This window comes from Amblyomma maculatum, chromosome 1 (genome assembly GCF_055883805.1).
Source record: "Amblyomma maculatum isolate TAMU_Amacu chromosome 1, ASM5588380v1, whole genome shotgun sequence".
NCBI lineage: Eukaryota > Metazoa > Arthropoda > Arachnida > Ixodida > Ixodidae > Amblyomma > Amblyomma maculatum.
The window spans coordinates 143,663,455-143,681,283 of NC_139344.1; the positions used below are offsets into that span (position 1 = coordinate 143,663,455).

Sequence of the window (17,829 nt, forward strand, 5' to 3'; positions counted from 1 at the left end):
TGTCTTCGCGTTCAAATTTGCCAACAGCTTTGGTACTGATGCACTGTCCGATCCTACGAAAAACAAAAATATGGACACAAAACTTTTACTGCAGTTATTGACTGGCAGCTGCAAAGGCTGCTAACGCTAGTAGTTTAAATTGGCGTTTTTATGTCCTTCAAAAAGCTGCAACGAGACAGAACTTCCGATTATGTCATTGCACGTCTGTATAGCGCTACAGAACAAATGATTTTGACTGGAAGTTGCAGACTACTTGCACTGAGACAGATTACTTGCCCTTGTTTGCAGCCCAGTTAGCCAGGTCATGAACAAAGCTCAGATAAATAAAAGCCCATCTAAGTCTGCAAGGCAACCAGGTAAGCTTAGACGGAAGTATATTGTGATGTCGTGCATAAATAATTCCCACATTTAAGGCAGATCTTGAAGCTCTACGATATCTTAAGGGCGTGAACAGACTTTCAGTTATGTTGCACCGCAGGCTGTTCAACTTATTTGCGAGCAAAGTCAACAGTCGGTATGGTGCGTAAAGGTCATTAAGATTTCTTGCATACCCCGGCAGCTTACTATTGTTAATCGATCTATGAAGTCTATGTTACCCTTCTTGGGGTGAACTACTGTTGTGTTTCTGTTTTACTTAATTCAATGCAGATCCTTCATGACCTAATAACGTTAAACATGATATTTTTATACAAATGAAGCGCACTAAAAAATGGTACCGATCACGTTAGGCGCCAAAACGAAAGTCCGTGGGGCCGCACAGTTGCAATCGAGGCTTGGGTCTGCATTAAAACATGGAATCTTACTTGTCAGTGGCTTTGCGAATGAGCTTGAGCGGCTGCATGGGCCCCTGGTAGCGCCAGTAGATTTGGTCTGCGTTCACCTCCGCGAATATGAAGGTGCCGTCGTAGGGCTTCAGAATCTCGGCCCGCTTAATGGCTTTGACACTGGCTGGTCCACAGCGGTAGATGCCTACATCAGTCCAGAAAAAGCAACGCATGCACTGAGTAGCTCTGCCGTTCCATCTCTCGAAAGCGCAGTAACCGGCCAAATGGAAAGCCCACTTGCGCATCAATGGCGATAGCAAGTATGACGTACTACATTCGCTTTATACACTGCAGCCAATTTTAACGCTTGTGCACCCCATATCAGAAAGAGGCGCCTGGCGGCGTCGGCATCGAGAGTTTGAAGTCACGCAGTCTTTGAACATCACGGGCATGCCTCTGGCAGTTGGGAAGTGACATGGACGGGCCCTGACTAGTCGGTGGGTTGTATGACGTCACCAGACCACATGACGGCCGATTCCGCAAGCTGTGCCAAGTCGCTTTTTGTTTTTGTTTTTTTCCCCTACGAGATGAGAGAGCGGGTTAGGAATCGAACTCACCGGAACTTTTGCATCCCGCGCCAGACACGCTATACTTATAAGGCCCGCAGGCAAGTTCGTGCGGCTCGGTTAAAAGGGGCCTTTAAATCTCTGTTCGGGGCCTTTCAGAAAATGCAGCTGACGACTGATGCTAATGAGAACCTGTGACATAATAGAGGAACAACTTAAGAGATTAGGGATTAATCGCATGTACGCGAGCCAAGACACGTAAGGGGATCCGCAGACGAGAATCATTAATGCTAAAAGGTCATATCATTAAAGGCCGAGCTTAAATGGCACAAAGGTCTGTCAAATCATAAAGGATCTCTGTCAACCAAGCGAAAGACTTGGATAAATCTGCCCTTCCAAAACCTAAGCGCAACAGAAGACGTTATATACATCATTGTTCACTTCCCTGACTAAGAGGCTATGCATTGTCTTTACATCGACGTCAGCATAGTCATGTAGAGTGCTGTGGAAAAGTAACACTCACGTGTACACAGGTCGCATGAATCTTAAGCGCCCTTTGTCATCGTAAACACTGGACATTTTTCGGGAGATCATTGCCCACAGGAGTTAATACTGGAATCGTATAATATTAGTGGGCGTCGGCTTTCAGACTCACCATCGGACGCTTCCTGCGGCGTGGCGTCGATGGCCTGCCAGCCAGAGTAGTCGCCGGGCTCCAAGTCCGGCCGCGTCATCCACGCCTCATTCCAGACGTGGAAATTCCTGCAAGTGCCTTACTATAGCTCCAGTCACACCGCAAAATAAATTTACGGCAAATGCTCACATTTTTTTAACAGAGGAGTGTTAGGCTTGCACACAAAAAGAAAAGTGCGCGCAGCAAAAATAGCTTACCAAATAGAGTCCTTGTTCAGCTTCTCGATAGCCTCCCCGTTGTCATCGTAGAACTGGTCAACGGTCAAGCTGCTGTGAGTGTCATGGGCCGAATAGTAGTTGGTCACCGGTCGAGACGGGATGCCCAGAGCCCGCAGCACTGTGCAAACACTTGCGTTTTCGGACAAGGCACTGGCGAAGTCTGAAAGTCTACGTTGTCTACTCAAGCCGCGCGCACTCTAATCCAGTTTTAAAGATGTGACCATGTTCCTGATACAATTTTTTTTTTTTTGCCGTCGGTATTACAGCAGTGGTTTCGTTTCACGCACAGGATCGCATCATTTCTCCGTAGGTGTTAGCCGCCTTTCCAACTGGACTTCATCAGTTGTAGAAAACACGCGTCATGAACATTTTTGGTAATGTAATAGAGAACTGAAAAAAAAAATACCCGAGATCATTTCATAATCAGCAGTGGAGAAATGCGTAAGCCCGAACGTTGCTGTGTTGTCCGCGAGATGGGTCAGCGGGATTCCGCGAGTGACACGCCTTGCCTTTCCTGTAAACCAATTATAGAACGCCGGTGAACTTTGATGCGTTCAACGAAATGCTGTTTGTGTTCGACAAGGGGCACGCGATGTACCGTGTGACACTTCCCGTCCCCTGAGACACGTGGCCGGAAGCTGAGAACCGAAACCGGATATTACTAGTCGCCATCTTGGCTCACGATTACACACCTAATTGGTCATAATTAATCACCTAATTAACCCACATCAACCAGTTTGCCAATTGAACACCTTTCCTTAACGCTCTATTCGATTGGCCTCGAGATCGACCACTCGAGATCGACCAGAGTCGCCACCTTGCGGCTCAGCGGCGAAACCTACTCAGTGTGGATGCGTTTTCGCGTCGCGTGCCAGCCCGCAGTGATTTACGCGCGCGCATGCGGCGTGTACAGGAGTGTTTTTGTTTGTTTCGCAGTTCCTGTGAGCTTTTGCTTACCTATGTGCCTCTTGCAAAATAAATATGAACAGTCTATAACCCCACGCTTCATTAAAAAATATATATACTTGTCCGTATCGAGCATGTCATGCTTGGACAAGGACATCATCCATCGCTCTCTTCGGCGCTTGAGATCCTTTGACATGCAATGTCTCAAACGAAGTGGTACTGTCGTTACCGCCGTGTCAAAGCAAAACAGGTCGTTGCCGTCAATAAAAGTTAATGCAAACGCTCAGAAATCGCATATTCCCGTTTCTGTTTGGAATACCGCAGCTACTAAAACATATGCCACCGCAGACTGCTTCATATAGCAGAATGTAGTTTGAACAGACCACTCTATGCCTGCTATGCCGTCGGTATGCACGATAAAGTTGTGTGAGTTTTTTTTTTTTTTTTTTTTTTTTGCTTTTAAACCTCTATCGCGGTGTCTCAGTGGTAAGGGCGCTCTACTGCTGATTTCGAGAACAGGGGATTCAATCACAACCGTTTCTAAAGGCGTTCCTCTGCTGTGAGATTTGACTGCACAATAAACGATCCCACGTGGTAAATGTGGTGTTAATAATAAAAAAAAAAACGACACCAAAACCAGCCTTTGCAATCATCCGTCATAGCCGATGCCGCTTTCATGTGTTAAACCCAGGCCAATATGCACTTCTTTTCTTTTGTTGTTGAAGGCTTCTGTGCATCCGTAAAAGTTTTAGTGAGCACATTTTGCTTTAGAGAAATGCTCGAATGTTTGGGAAACATATTCCCTGCACCTAATTGTTACCCTAAATGTTACATAATACACCTAGATCAATGTACTTTACTGGTAGCCTTATAATCATTATAATCCCTTTTCTTCTAAGTGAGCTGTCTTCCGACAAAACTCGCCATTTCTGACAAGGGGAGTATAACAGCTTCATGCGGGCTCAAATATCAGTGTTTAGTTCGGGAATAAATACATTTTTATAGTCGCATATGATAAGATGACCTCCATTTCTTTCGGAATAGCTTTATATCCGGCATCTGTTTTGGAAGCAACCCTAATATTTTACTTCGCATAAGATTTAGTCACTGCTAAATAATTAGTGATAAAGAAATTTTCAGCTTGTAAAATTGCTTCCCAGAACATGACAGTGTCCATGCACAGTTTATAACGATGTCTTCGCAGCGAGGAATTCGTAGCCTGCACTTTAACGCTACTGAAAATTAAACGCTGATTATTGTAAATTCTGTCAAGTGTGTAAAAGTTATCTCACACGGTGAAATTTATTCGCATTGCAAAACAAAATAATTACACTACCAATTTACCGTTATATATTAACATCACACACATCAGAAATCCCTTATACTTTCCTCGGTTTCAGGAAATCATTTACAGTTAGTGGCGCATGCATTAATACACTAACACATTCTATGACAGTGGCCGCAAAAAGCATCTCGGCAAATTCAATCCACTCAGCGCTGTACACGTGAACAATCAGCTTTCCTGTGCGGCGAGGTTTCCTGTATGGTGTCGGCGTGATCTCATTCTTGGGGAATACTTGTGCGTGGTTGTCTGGGCCAGAGTTGATGTGCGCTCAGTCTAAAGCAACTCGCCATGCAGTGCGCTGCCAATACTACATTTAACCTGCTTAATCCTCGATCAAGTACGATATAATATGAACCAGGCTTTCTCGATTCAATCTAAATTACTGCAGGTCAGAGTACGAACCTTGTATCTGCGTGGGCTTGAAACTAAGTTCGCCGGTCTCACTCGCATGAAACACGCGCACACTGTTTAAAAGTCGATAAAAAAAATAAAGCTGTCATTAGGCAGGCCCAAGCATTAGGCGCGTGAGCGCGGTACAGCGCAAGAAACGTGTAAAGTATATCTAGAAAACTGGTGGTTGCGTGCTTTGTTTTCCTAAAATCCGCTCTTCTTCTGCTGCATTGGCGAAATCCTTGCATTTTGTTTCTGCAAAATTACAGAATACTGCAGAAGACACGTTTTCATCGCCAACAAACCCGCCGTAAACTCGGAAGCAGACCTACGCAGCGTGTTTCTGCGAGCGCCGCCGGCTGCCGACCCACACTACCGCAGTGACGGTGGCGCCACCTCTAGGTCGATCTCGCGGCGAATAGTACTATTCTTTTTCCGATATATCAACTAGTTCCTCTCTCCTAGCTCTGACGTGGTCACTGTCATGCGAAACCCGCATATATATAGCCACACAATGCATACGCATTAATAACATGCCATTTTTATGCGTGCGTTTCAAGAAAATGCGTGGGGCTGTGTTCGTAACGTTCACTGTGCATGTCGTTATGTTCCATCACGTCGGCAAGAATCTTAGCTTAGCGTTGGGCCGAGTTATAGCTATAGCACATTGGCGAAGGTGCACAAGGGGTGGACTTAGCACAGTCGGAATAACGTATCGGTTTGTCCAGCGTGGGTGGCCCTCACTTTGCAGTTGCAAACAAGCTCTAAGTGAAGCTCCTGTGGTGCAGGCTGAATGCCCTTGATTGTATATCCCCACGTAAAGTGGTATATTATCGGTACGGCGTGCGCACCCATTATTGCTTAGTGCTGCTAATCCGCGACCTTCACTCTATACTAAAGCTAAAGAAAATAGATGATGGATTGCAGTGGTGTAACATAAAAACCATTCTGACAGCGCTTTTCAAGTCCTTCGTATATGTATAAAAACAATGTATAGGTAATCAGAAGAAATCTCACCGGTAGTCGCGACGCCTGCGAAGACCCAGCACTGGCCATACTTTACTGGCTTTTTGTTCTTGTAAAACTGCTGCAAGATGGAGGCACTCCCCATCCATCCTGTCGGAGGAGTTCCGCTAGAAAACTTCTCCGTCCAGTTGCCCACGATAACACCTTCATCATTCGGGGCGTTGACCTGGAAAGTCCGCACGAGAGATGCGCCATTTCTGCAGCATTATCGTCATGGTCATCAGCTGCAGCAGCAGTAGACTAAATGCGCCCATAGCGGGACCTATCCCAATATCTCACCAATTAACCCTGTCCTGCAGTGGTACCAGGGGGTGTCAAAGCGAAGGGCACCGCACTGCCTTGACCCAGAACTATACTACACCTAGGGTCAAGCTGGAAAGCGCTGACCTTTCTGCCCTTACCACTGCGGAGACGTGCCTGGAAACCTTGACTGGGTCCGCGCATGAAGGAGATGGCAGCCGACCCACGTGCCGCAGAAGGTAGACGCAGCACTCAAGCACATTCTTCTCGAACTGCGCAAAAGGGGCGATAAATTTATTAACCCTTTTCATATTTCACGTACCACTTCGTGAGGCTTACGTTATCCACAAACTTAAAAACAGCCTAGTTCTCCATGCCCGTCTCTCATTTTCTCTTGAATAAGAAGGGAAGAGTGACCCTTCTTACTTCGTGGGTAATACTGCCTGGTAATAATGCCATACAGCAGCTTTGCAGCAATGCGTGTGGATACGGTCATTAAAACTCAATAGTTAGAAGGAATTTATTGCGAGTGGCACCATATTACTACTGAAGGCAGATCGCAGTTCATAATGGCGGTTTTAAAGCTATTTGTTCACAGGAAGAATTATGTTAGCAGCTAGGTAATTTTGTTGTCATGATTTTATGACAAACTCGTGTGTACGTCTTCTTCCTTTCGTCCCGTGTCTTTTTTTGCGCTGTGCCCTTCCAATATGACAGGAAGTTAATATGACGATGCACACAGCGGCCCCCAATATCCTGAACAAAAGGAATGCAACCGCACCTGGCCGTAGCTCCAGACCGTGGGTCTCAGCCGGCTGTGGCTTCCTCGCCAAATGAGGCCGCTCTCCATCAGAACGCACTCGTACCGCATGCTGGAGTTGTCCATGTACACGGTGTCCGCTGCGGAAATGCCAGATAAGGTTATTTGTTGATAATATGAGCGTGTCAGAGGATCTATACAACGAAATATGCGGAGTCTGCGACCTTGGCTCGTACGCCGAGGTAATCTATACAGTTGCAATATTGTTTTAGCTTTCTCAAACGTTTGCCGCTTACCCCTGTTCCACGGGTTGAACAAAATGTAGACTGGATCCTTGTGTGTGTACCGAAATCCAGTGTTGTCGTTTTCTGAACGGATCTTGCTATCAATGTCCATGAGCCAGTCTCCAACTATAACATTTGCCGGTGGTGTGATCTGAAAGCAGACAACGTGAAATTGTCAAGGCGCTGGCTTTCTTTCGGCCTTTGTTCTTTTTTTCTTATCTGACTTTTATGGTATATTTTGCCACGATATACAGCAGCGGATGGAGGTGCAATACAAATCAATACCAAAACATGGTTTTTTCGTTTTTTGTTTTTTAGTATTGAAGCGATTGACATGTGCCAATCGAAAATATTTAAGCGCAGCTTTCTGGCATTTACGACAGACTGACACTGCCGGTGGCAACGGCTGTGTTAAAGATTTTTTTTTAATTTATTTGTATCTTCTAAAATTAACATTCAAAGCAAAAAATGTTCGAACTCTGCAGTATATACAAGCTTCGTGGTGTCCCCACAGACATCATTCCCCGAAATACGAAACGCAAACGCTGAGCGTGACAAGGGAACAATGGATTACAGGATTCACCTCAACGTCGAGGGCCATGTCGCGAGCACTCTGGACTATAGCTGTCCAACCAGTGGCGCCTCCGAATACTTCGGCGGACGAGTGGAAGCCGACAGGCACCACAGCCACTGTGTTTTTGGTGTAGGATGGGGCCTCTTCACCTGCATACGCGCACATGCATAGAACGTTTTACAATGCCAAGCGTTTGTTTTTTTCCCACGGCTGCTATCACTCAGTTACTCCTTGTGTGATTTAAAACTCTGCATGACTGACCGGCTCGATAGTACTAAAGGGGAGCTATAGAAAGAAACAGGATGCAGTTTTTTTTTTTTTTTTCTAGCGAGAGGCTAACAGCATCAAGTTAGATTTTTGCGACACCTGTAAGCCCAGGTGTTGTAACAGCAGTTAGTAGAGTTTTCTTGTTGTGCCTTTCGATGGACTACAAAAAGTGCTCCTGGTACTGAGAATGCGACGAGCAGACGTATTTGTTTGGAGTTCACATCAGCAACTTAGGCGGAAAAGAAATGATACTCGGTTAGAAGCTAAGCTGTTTTTTTTTTGTTTTTTTTTTGCTGCTTTGAACTTCACTATCCCTTTATTTTTTCCTTTGCCGCTTTCTTAAAATAAAGCAAAATAAACAGGCAACGACTAGAAGCTTGTTGGCACACTGGATACAGTCGTAGTGAGAAATAGAGCGTGCTATCAATTTTTGGCTTCTTTTATACCTTAATAAGACATGTTTCTGAGATTCCTCCATTACTATTAATGCTTTTCACAGCAAAAAGCCTACTGTTTTCACAGTGCTTTTATGATTCGGAAAATAAACAAGAAAAATACGCTTTTTGACACACGCGTGAGAAGACATTGAAAACCTAATTACAATCTTGGAAGCACTACTGCAACAAGTTATTTTTAGAGCACCCCCTAAGACCCACATAACAGCCCTCTTCAAAAGCACCGTCACCATATTTCTCTTTTTCTAGAACTCGTGCCTGCTTTCAAATCTTTTAATTTCGCCCGCCAAGCTTTTCGCAGCCCCTTCCCCTTCCCTCTTTGCTGGAAGTGGTGCCCTGCGCGCAGAATGTACGTCTTGCAAGACTGATTTCCATAAGAGCATTAAATTTTTGAGATGCACAGAAAATGATTGACTTGTGTTATTTACTTTTGCGGTCATTTCAAATGTAGATGAAAAATGGATTTTCTTGAATTTAATTCGTATTTTAATGGTATAGAAGAGACATTTATGACAGCTCTATCACAATTTTTATGTCGGCGAAATCCGATAGTACGGCATTTCATAACTTTGCTGTCGCTTCTCTGGAAGAAAAAGAATTTTCTTCCCGAGACGTTTCGATTCGAAGTTCAAAAGGCTTCTTGGCCGCAGCTCCGATTTAGTTTCTGCCTATGAAGCCACAGAAAAAGAAAAAAAAGAAGGACGCAATCGCTGACTGCGTGATAGCTGGCGGCGCGGTGAGCAGTATCTAGTTTTCGAATTTGACCAATCCCTTTCTCTATGGTTTGACACCGAATCAATCACGATAAACATCTGCCTGCAGTCCAGCGACATCAGCCCCACAGGGTGCGCGATGGTTTTGATCGCTGCAGCCCGACTAGTAGAAGAAAAAAAAATATAAGGGGAACGCAAAGCCTTTTATGCACAATTTCTTCCATTCAATCATTCGCTGTTGCAGTTCGTAATATGGAGCAACCAAGCTGTTCGTTCAACGCTTCCTTGAGTGCTTACTGCCATAAATGTCCTACTCGAAATTACCAGCATCGCTGCTCCGGACGGTGCATAAGAAGCTAAATTAGGCGTTATGCCACAAATCAATTTGAAGCGCCAAATTGCTCTGTGTGTACCAAGGATTAAATTCGCTCTGAAACGATGACAGAACAGCGAACATTTAAAAAATTGGATATTCCGAGACGCCTCTGCAAAGCCCGATGCTTATTGAAGACGCGGGACATCTGTGACAACGCTCCCCAGCAAGCAAAGAGATTCTGCGCCGTTGCAGAGTAACTGCTTAGCTTGGACCGAAATTTCAACGCTTGAGAAACTAATCACCGCGAAGAATTGCATAACACAGGCAAAATAAATAAATGCAGTTCGAGCGCTTGATCGGGCGTAGAGGTTGACGCAGTTCAGTCGGACTCCGTGAGACCATGGTTCTGATCCTGTGAGGTGCATTATTTTCTCGTTTCATTTCTCCTGATATGTAGCCATAATATTTCACATATTTGTACTTTTTCCTATCCTTCTCCTCACCCAGTATCCAGGGCTACTGAGCAATACAGGGACCGCCAGTATGAAAGCCTCACCTGGTTTCATGCAGGTCCATATTATACAATAAATCTGTGTACGCAATTCTGTATTTCATAGCACATTTTTCAACAAGGAGGTGATTTACGAGCCATGAACTTCATTAAAGGAGAAATTGGGGCTCCTCCCCACTTGTAAACCGAGGCACACAAAAAATAAAACCACACACTTACGAAACAAAGCTTACCTCACAATTCATACTTAATATCGCAGTACATTTCTCTCAGCCTCCGAGATCCTTTTGTATTATGGCGATTTTATATTTGCGAGAATGGGCTGTGGCTGCGATAACTGCATTTTTCTTGCTCTTTTCTACCATACAAGACATTAGTTTTCAGTGAGAGTGGTCTTTTCGTGATTAGGGTCTGGCATCCTATGGATACAAGCCAACTTCATTGTATACTCAGCGTTCCTTTAGCACTAGCTTTACTTCCTTATTTTTTTTTCTGCGCATTGCCCGAGAAAGCGACTAGCTTAAGATGCCTTGCCGATTGCAATCAGTCGCGCAAATACGCATGGCTTAATTAAGCGGTAAGTGGCAGATCAGCTGCCCACACTTCTTTTACATTACAAAAAATCGCCGTACTCGTTGCTCTGTAACCATGCGCCGCAAATGCGACATGCAAGACTTTGCATAAGTGCACAAATAACTTTTTCGATCAGCGCACAATTACTATCAAAGCTCACATTGTCATCCCTTAAAATGTAGGACTGAAACATCGAAGACGACGTGCCAACAGAAATCAGTGCTAGACTGAAACATCGATAACGGCGCGGTAACACAATGACAATAACACTGTGAAATGGCAGTAAGGATGGGAACAAAAAAGTGAAACGTTTTTGGCATTAAGGTGTCACCAAGAATCTTCTCCAAATCTCCATTCCAATATAAGGAGCATCTTTCAATATGTCGATCGGAGCTGTCGATAATAATAAAAAAGATAAAAATTAGGACACTATATTTAATTGAAAACCCAAGATACGCTTTCCTCGCGACCCTCATAGATTTGAGATAATGTACGGTGAAAACAACTCTGCAGGCACTATTAAGAAACAGTTCTTGTAACAAGAAGTGGTAGAGACACGAACAGCTCTAAAAAAATTGGGCTGTCTCCTCCACGGAGGCTAAAAAGGCGCTGTTCATTAGTATTTTAGCACAGAAGAATACATAGAAATAAGAAAATAGCGCCCGATGAGCAAGTGTTGCGGCCTCACCCCTGACAGTGAAGACGAAGGACAGTGCGTCGCGATCCGGGTTGTAGTGGCGACTCAGCTCGAGGATGACCTTGAAGGGGTCGCCCCGGCGCACCACCAGCACTGGGTCGGGCTGCTTGGTCAGCTCATAGTCCTCGGTGCGATGCCGTTGCGCATTCTCGGCCACTCGTAAGTTCACCTCCCGCACCTGCACAATGCTGTCGCCCTTGCCATCTGGGCAGGGGGGGCAGCGATGGCCAAGACACCAGGACGGGTTAGAAGCTGCACGTCACTATAGATAGATGGCCTAATGTGGTTTTGCAAAGAAAGCTACTTCAAGACGTCTGTGACCACCGCAGCGACTTCGGTAGAACCTTTCTCACCTAAAACGATTGTCTTCACTGTCATCTGAAGCACTTTGAGAAAAAAGTGCCTATCCGACGGTTCTTTACTTCTTATGCATGATGCACTTCACATTGCTCAAGGGTACAAAAGTGTCTTTAGAACACCTCTCTTGATACGCTGTAATACAGTTCCACTTTGCAGCTCTTATCCAAGCAAACAACTGCTCAAAAGTGTCATATCTATTTGTCCTTTTGATTGTTTTTGTTCCTTGGTTTCACATCAGTCTTTGTGCATAAAAAGGCCCTGAAACCGTAGAATAGCCTGAAAGCTTATTTAAGCTTATTGCACGCTTAACTTCTACCGTCCCATTAACCCGAACCTTGTTTAAATATTAGGAACACGGCTATCGATCGTTTGAAATAACGAACTCCCTTATGAATTGAGTTAACCTTTAAGCACTGCGCAACTACTCCGTCAACCATGCGACCCAGGAAAAATCTGCTCGCTCTATTTTGGAGTTCATCCCATCAATCAGGGCTACTTCAGATGGGATCTAGATAGCACAACTGCATTGTCAGTCTTAAGCCGCACGTGTTGTGTAGTTAGAGTGGCACGTGTTAAAAAAAAAAGATGATAAGAACTGTCTTCAAGCTGCTCGAGAAGCAGCTTTTTGTTCTTATTCTTGCATTTATTTCCGTACGGAAAGAAATGCTAAACACGTAAATGAAATAGTTATGTTAGCCTTAAAAGACAACGTCAACTCCATCTCATTTCAGGAATATATCTTCGCATTATTTTTTTTTTTTACTGCATGACTCCTTGTGTATATCTTCGTCTTGCTTATTCGACTTTTTAGTAACTAATATTAGCACTTTTTCTGTGTTGCAAATCTATTTCAGTCTAAAAGAAATAAATTTGATATAATTATTTTTCAGCCTTCTTGCGTTTCTGTACGCAGTCAAAGCGTGCATGAATAGGTGTTGGTCAGAACACAGCAATATTTGTTGGTCACGACGCCAAATGGCGCCGTAAATTTCGGTCAGTATACCTTAATACCCTCTTAACCTGTTAGCCTGCCTTTCAGATTGTTAGAAGCGCGCGATAAATTTATTCAAAGTCTCTTGAAACGCTCTTTTAGTGCGCTGTATTAGTGCGACATGTTCAAATAAGATATTTATCGGTTTTTACGGCGTGGAAAAGCCCTCACCGGCGGTAACGTAGCTTTTCAGACATTTTTTTTTTTGTTATTATTATTATTTACTATTTATTTATACTGTAAGCCATTTGACAGGCTCATACAGGAGTGGGTAAAAAAGTCACAATTTCACAGACAGTTTACAATACATCCTAGAAGACAAAAAAACAACAACAAAGGAATAACAAGGAACATTGGACAACAAGGAACATTTTCGTACCGACAATGTATGCACATGAAGTACACTCAAAGCACTCCGTGATTTGCTAGGGCAATCCGCATAAATGCCTCTGCTCACATTGTTGCAGTTTGCTGGGCAAAAAATATTTCCACCTTGGTGATGAATTCATTTGCAGATGTGGAGGAGACAATGTCGAGTGGCAGATTATTCCAGACTTCTATGATGGACGGAAGGAAGGAATGTTTAAACGTGTTACAGCGGGTGATAAATGGCCTGATCGTCCTGTCATGGTTTGTTCTGGCTGAATGTTTGTATGGTGGTTTTAAGTATTCTTGTTTGTTGATATTAATACAGTCATGATAGAAAAGGTAAAAAAATTTTAAAGAAGCAATGCGTCGCCGGCTGTTCAAAGTTTGGACGTCTGCTCTGTTGCGCAGCGCGGTTGCCGAGACATGCCGCGAGTACTGCGAAAAAATAAACCGAAGGGCTTTGTTTTGCATCGCTTCTAACTGATTGTCAAGGTATACTTGATGCGGATTCCAAATTATGCTGCCGTACTCAAGGATTGGTCGTATGAGGGACTTATAACTTGCTAGCTTTACTTTAGCTGGCGCTGGTGCAAGTTTCCTCTGAAGGAATGCAAGCTGTCTGTATGCCTTAATGGACGTTTCGTTGATGTGTGCATCCCATTTCATTGTGTTTGTGATGGTAATCCCTAAATATTTAACTCTGTCGACTTCTGCTACTAGAACTCCCATTAGATCATAAGTAAACTTTAAGGGCACCCGTTTTCGGGTTATACTCATGGAAGTGGTTTTTTTTTCATGTTTATTTCCATTCCCCATTTTTGGCACCACCTGAAAATGTTAGTTAAGGAAGAATTGAGGCGTATCTGGTCGTTAATAGTGCGCACTGTAGTGTAGATGACGCAGTCATCTGCAAACATCCTTACCATTATATTAGGTTCGACATGAGAATGAATTTCATTAACAAATATTAAGAAGAGAATAGGACCCAGCACTGACCCCTGTGGAACCCCGGAGTAGACATCTAATTCTTCAGATTCACATTCACCAATTTTAACATACTGTGTGCGGTTTGAAAGATACGCAGCTATCCAGTCTATTACGTAAGTGTCAATACCTGTAGCCTTTAGCCTGTTAATTAGTTCTGCAGGATCACGTCAGTAGTCATAATTGCACCGTCAGAGGTGATTTTTATGCTGTCAGCCAATACCTTAATATTCCTTTTTCACCTATTAAAAATGATTTTTCTCTATACTGTGCCATTTAATATGGAGAATTAATATAGACTGTGTACTTAATTTCCTCGAGTGTCTGAAGTCGGGGTCCTTTCGTTGATTTCATAAATTAATGTATACACAAAGAAGTAATTGGTATCCCCCGTATATTTAAGCATTTCAGCATGCATGCTTAGATTGCCGGAGTAAGACATCAGATGACTGCGAACGGATCATGTGGCTCCGACAACACCAATACTCACATAAACATTTTCGCTCTTCTGATTGGCACTCGCGATACGTAAAGTGTCCTTTTCACGCATCTGGTTACTTGAACTTATTTTCCGAAATTTGTGACGTCATCAGCAAGGGCATATGACACACTGTTGACCATTCTTGCCTCATGCTACCCGTTGGTGATTTCACAGTGTATAATCTAAGAGAACAAGAACTTAGAAAATGCAGTTACAAACAGCATTAAAGTGGCACTGAGACCGGCCGTGATGGAGGAAAAATAAGGTTGGCCTGCAAGGAAACAGCTCTGACCGTATATGCCATTACAAGTCATTATAAGTGGCAAAAGATCAGAGCAACAGAAAAATGCAAATGGTGCCATTAACGGCCGATTTCGAAACTAAAGTGCAAGAAAATAGGTGTAAATCTTTCTGGGAACAATAACTGGCGAAGTGATTCACAGGGCTTCTTTAACTACTTAAATATGACTGTCCCGAAGAACGCCATCACTATCTCAACCAAAGACTGCCTTTCATCGCCAACAGCTGCACTATAAGCACACATTATCGAGTATCGTAACCGGGCCGTGGGCGTTTTCTTTTTTTTTTTTTTTTTCGAGACGGTAAAAAAAAAAAAAACTTTAAATATATAATTCTCAACATAAAAGTCAAAAGCAACAGGAGAGCGTCCGGAATAGTCACGTTTGTCAAAAATATGGTTCCCAGTGTGCATGTGTTGTTCTTTTAGTTTCTGTACATTAATATTCACTTTAACCCTTCAAGTGACTGTTTGAGCACAGCGTCTTGAGTTGCGTGCGTTATAGAGAAAAATAAAGAAAAAGATAATTTTCAAGTCCGGTCAAGTAAAAGTGTCATCACAAAAACAGGTAATAAATGACAAGAAAAGCGGCTTCGGTTAGGTCCTATTTTAGGCATAAGATTGTGCCGTATGCTTTTAAGCAAAATCATTAATGCAGAATGCAGCTCAAGCAGAGTTGAAAATTGCTCAATTTTCACTCGCAAGCTTATATCTGCTGTACTTGCAAGTCGTTTCTCGACACTGCCGATCAATGGGTGCAACATTACTCTTCGGTAGATTCTACGAACTTAAGCATTGCTCTCTTCAGCTGCAATTTGGGCCACGAGAAGTTCTTTTTTTTTCCTTTTCTTTTTACACGCAACCTCTTACAGCTACGTGCATACATGTGCAGGCGATATAAATGGGAACACTTTGTTATTTATTAAGGTATATAATATGTTGACATTTCATTAGAATAAATTTTTGTTTCTTTTCAAGCAGTTTTTTTTTTTTTAACGCATGATTCCATTTAATGTTTTTTTTTTTTTTTTTGCATGTTCGGTGCGGAAATAACAGTGTATTTGTCTTTCGAATCGCGCAAAAGTAAGAAAAACCTATCGCGCTCAGTATTGATTCTAGACTGCAACATCTTTCTCTCATCACGCAATCGCATCAATTACGTATACATGGCACTTGCTATATATGCAAGTTCTCTGCCGTGCGGGCAATGATGTGTCGCGTTACCTTTCGGATTCTAGCCAGTACTTTTGAAAATCATTACCGCTAGAGTGAATTTTCATTTAACGTCAGAAGCTAGGAACGCAATGGAAGGGTCCAATTATTGTCCCCCGTAAAATAAGATTATCTGGCTTTCTGGCTCTGTTGACGTTTGTCTGACCGCAAAACAAGCACTTATCGACGGGAAACGTTCGATTAGAAAACATCCCTGCTGTGGATTTAAACTCGTGACGTCTACTGAAGAAGAAGGTTTGCAACACCATTTCGAAGCGTTTGACGGTGCACGCAGCCTCTGGGATTCGAGCCCAGAAACCGGTGATGACGAAGGAATTTTGCTTTAGAAATCGGCCGGAGAGGGCGACACTTGTGCCTCGTTTTGTGGTCTTTTCTAGCTTATATCTGCTTGCACTCAGTGTCCCTTTATGGAACAGCACATTGCACAATAAACACATGAGGCGTCTACGATTTTGGTCTCGGTTAAAAGCTATCGCCCCCATTTAAAAATTTCGCCAAATATTTTGCAGCTTCTGGTGGAAAAGAACAGAAAAAAAAAATAACTTCGCACACTTCAGCTGGCTTACAAATTAGCGGCCGGTGAGCTGCACACACAAGAAGGGTGCCGACAGTTTTCAGCTACCGATCGCGGCTCCCAGCTTTATTCGCTCTTAAGCACTTTTATTAAAAGCACGTTTGAACGAAAGCCAGGACTATTGACAATTAATTCTGATCGCTGGAACCGCGTACGTGGTGCGTTTTGTGATCAAATGTATTGCCGAAAACCGACCACTCAAGGCCACTGCGAGGCCGCGAAGACCGCTTTCGCTCTAGGCCATTGGGTGCGCGTGTTTGTTGTCATATGGTTGCGTCAGTCCGGCCAGGCACGCTGTTTCCAAAACAAGCCCCCATTGTGCACGTACAGGCTGACGTGCCCGTGATGCGGTGGCCGCAGCTGTTCGTGGCAGGCGTTTCTTCTTGCAACCTTTTGGAAAGAGGAAGGACCATTGTCACCGAAGTCGCGCCACGCACTGAAAGCACCACGGAACGGCATCACTCCGTGCGACATAAGACAGCTTTGACTGCGTTGGACAATATGCGTGCGCCCGCAGTATATACGGCTCCGCCTGTACGTATTTTCAGTCACTTTGAACATCAATAGACGAGTACTGAGAGAGAGAGAAAAAAAAAAAACAGTCTCCACTGACAGCTTTCCATTTTATGTCAGCTGGCTCAAACTGATTCTGCGTGCACTTGAGAAAACGTGGGCCCATAGTAAGCCTGCCCCTCATGCCAATAAAGAGCAAAATGAAAACAAAAATTTAGGAAACGATGAAACACACTTCGTTTTTTTTTACTCGCAGGCTGACGAGCTGTGCCCTAAAGCACTAATCTGTCCGGGGTGTGCCTAGCAAGTACGCGCCAAGAGTGTCCTGTCATTCAGTGTTCTATTTGCGACCATTCAGAACTGCGAGTCCACACAGAGCAGTAATTTTGATCTACACGCGACGCTACGTGCAGAGCGGGACCGACCGTCCGCTGCGGGAAAAGGGACGACGCGCGTCGTGTGGGCATCATCTCCGCAGCCGTCCATCGACGACGTGGGAGGTGTGTGTGTATTACGCGCGTGAGGGGGCAGACAGCGCAGCTTGCACGCACTTCCCCGCCAGCCAAGGCCGCGTTGTGTCTGCGGTCGTGCGAGGCCCACATCTGAGGGCGCACCGGAACTCCCGCAAAGGAGCGCCCCGTTGCGCAATGCGGGCTCCTCTCACTGCGTGTCCCCCCAAGGCCGGCCGGGGTCAGCGCTTGCGCCCAAAGCAACAGCGCCAGCCCTT

At 44.2% G+C, this 17,829-nt stretch overlaps 1 protein-coding gene across 1 annotated transcript in view; it reads right to left on the bottom strand.

Annotated features, from left to right (window-relative positions):
* Nucleotides 1-17,829, bottom strand: part of LOC146204214 (annulin-like) — a 73,428-nt gene that overhangs the window by 9,681 nt on the left and 45,918 nt on the right. The window contains exons 8-17 of the mRNA XM_084589160.1: nucleotides 11,291-11,503; nucleotides 7,777-7,916; nucleotides 7,206-7,344; nucleotides 6,931-7,049; nucleotides 6,311-6,421; nucleotides 5,901-6,075; nucleotides 2,222-2,360; nucleotides 1,986-2,092; nucleotides 804-969; nucleotides 1-53 (exon numbers count right to left, since the gene is read on the bottom strand). The exon at nucleotides 1-53 is cut by the window's left edge and continues 27 nt beyond it. Of these exons, the coding sequence (XP_084445286.1) occupies nucleotides 1-53; nucleotides 804-969; nucleotides 1,986-2,092; nucleotides 2,222-2,360; nucleotides 5,901-6,075; nucleotides 6,311-6,421; nucleotides 6,931-7,049; nucleotides 7,206-7,344; nucleotides 7,777-7,916; nucleotides 11,291-11,503 (1,362 nt within the window). The remainder of the gene's footprint in view (nucleotides 54-803; nucleotides 970-1,985; nucleotides 2,093-2,221; nucleotides 2,361-5,900; nucleotides 6,076-6,310; nucleotides 6,422-6,930; nucleotides 7,050-7,205; nucleotides 7,345-7,776; nucleotides 7,917-11,290; nucleotides 11,504-17,829) is intronic.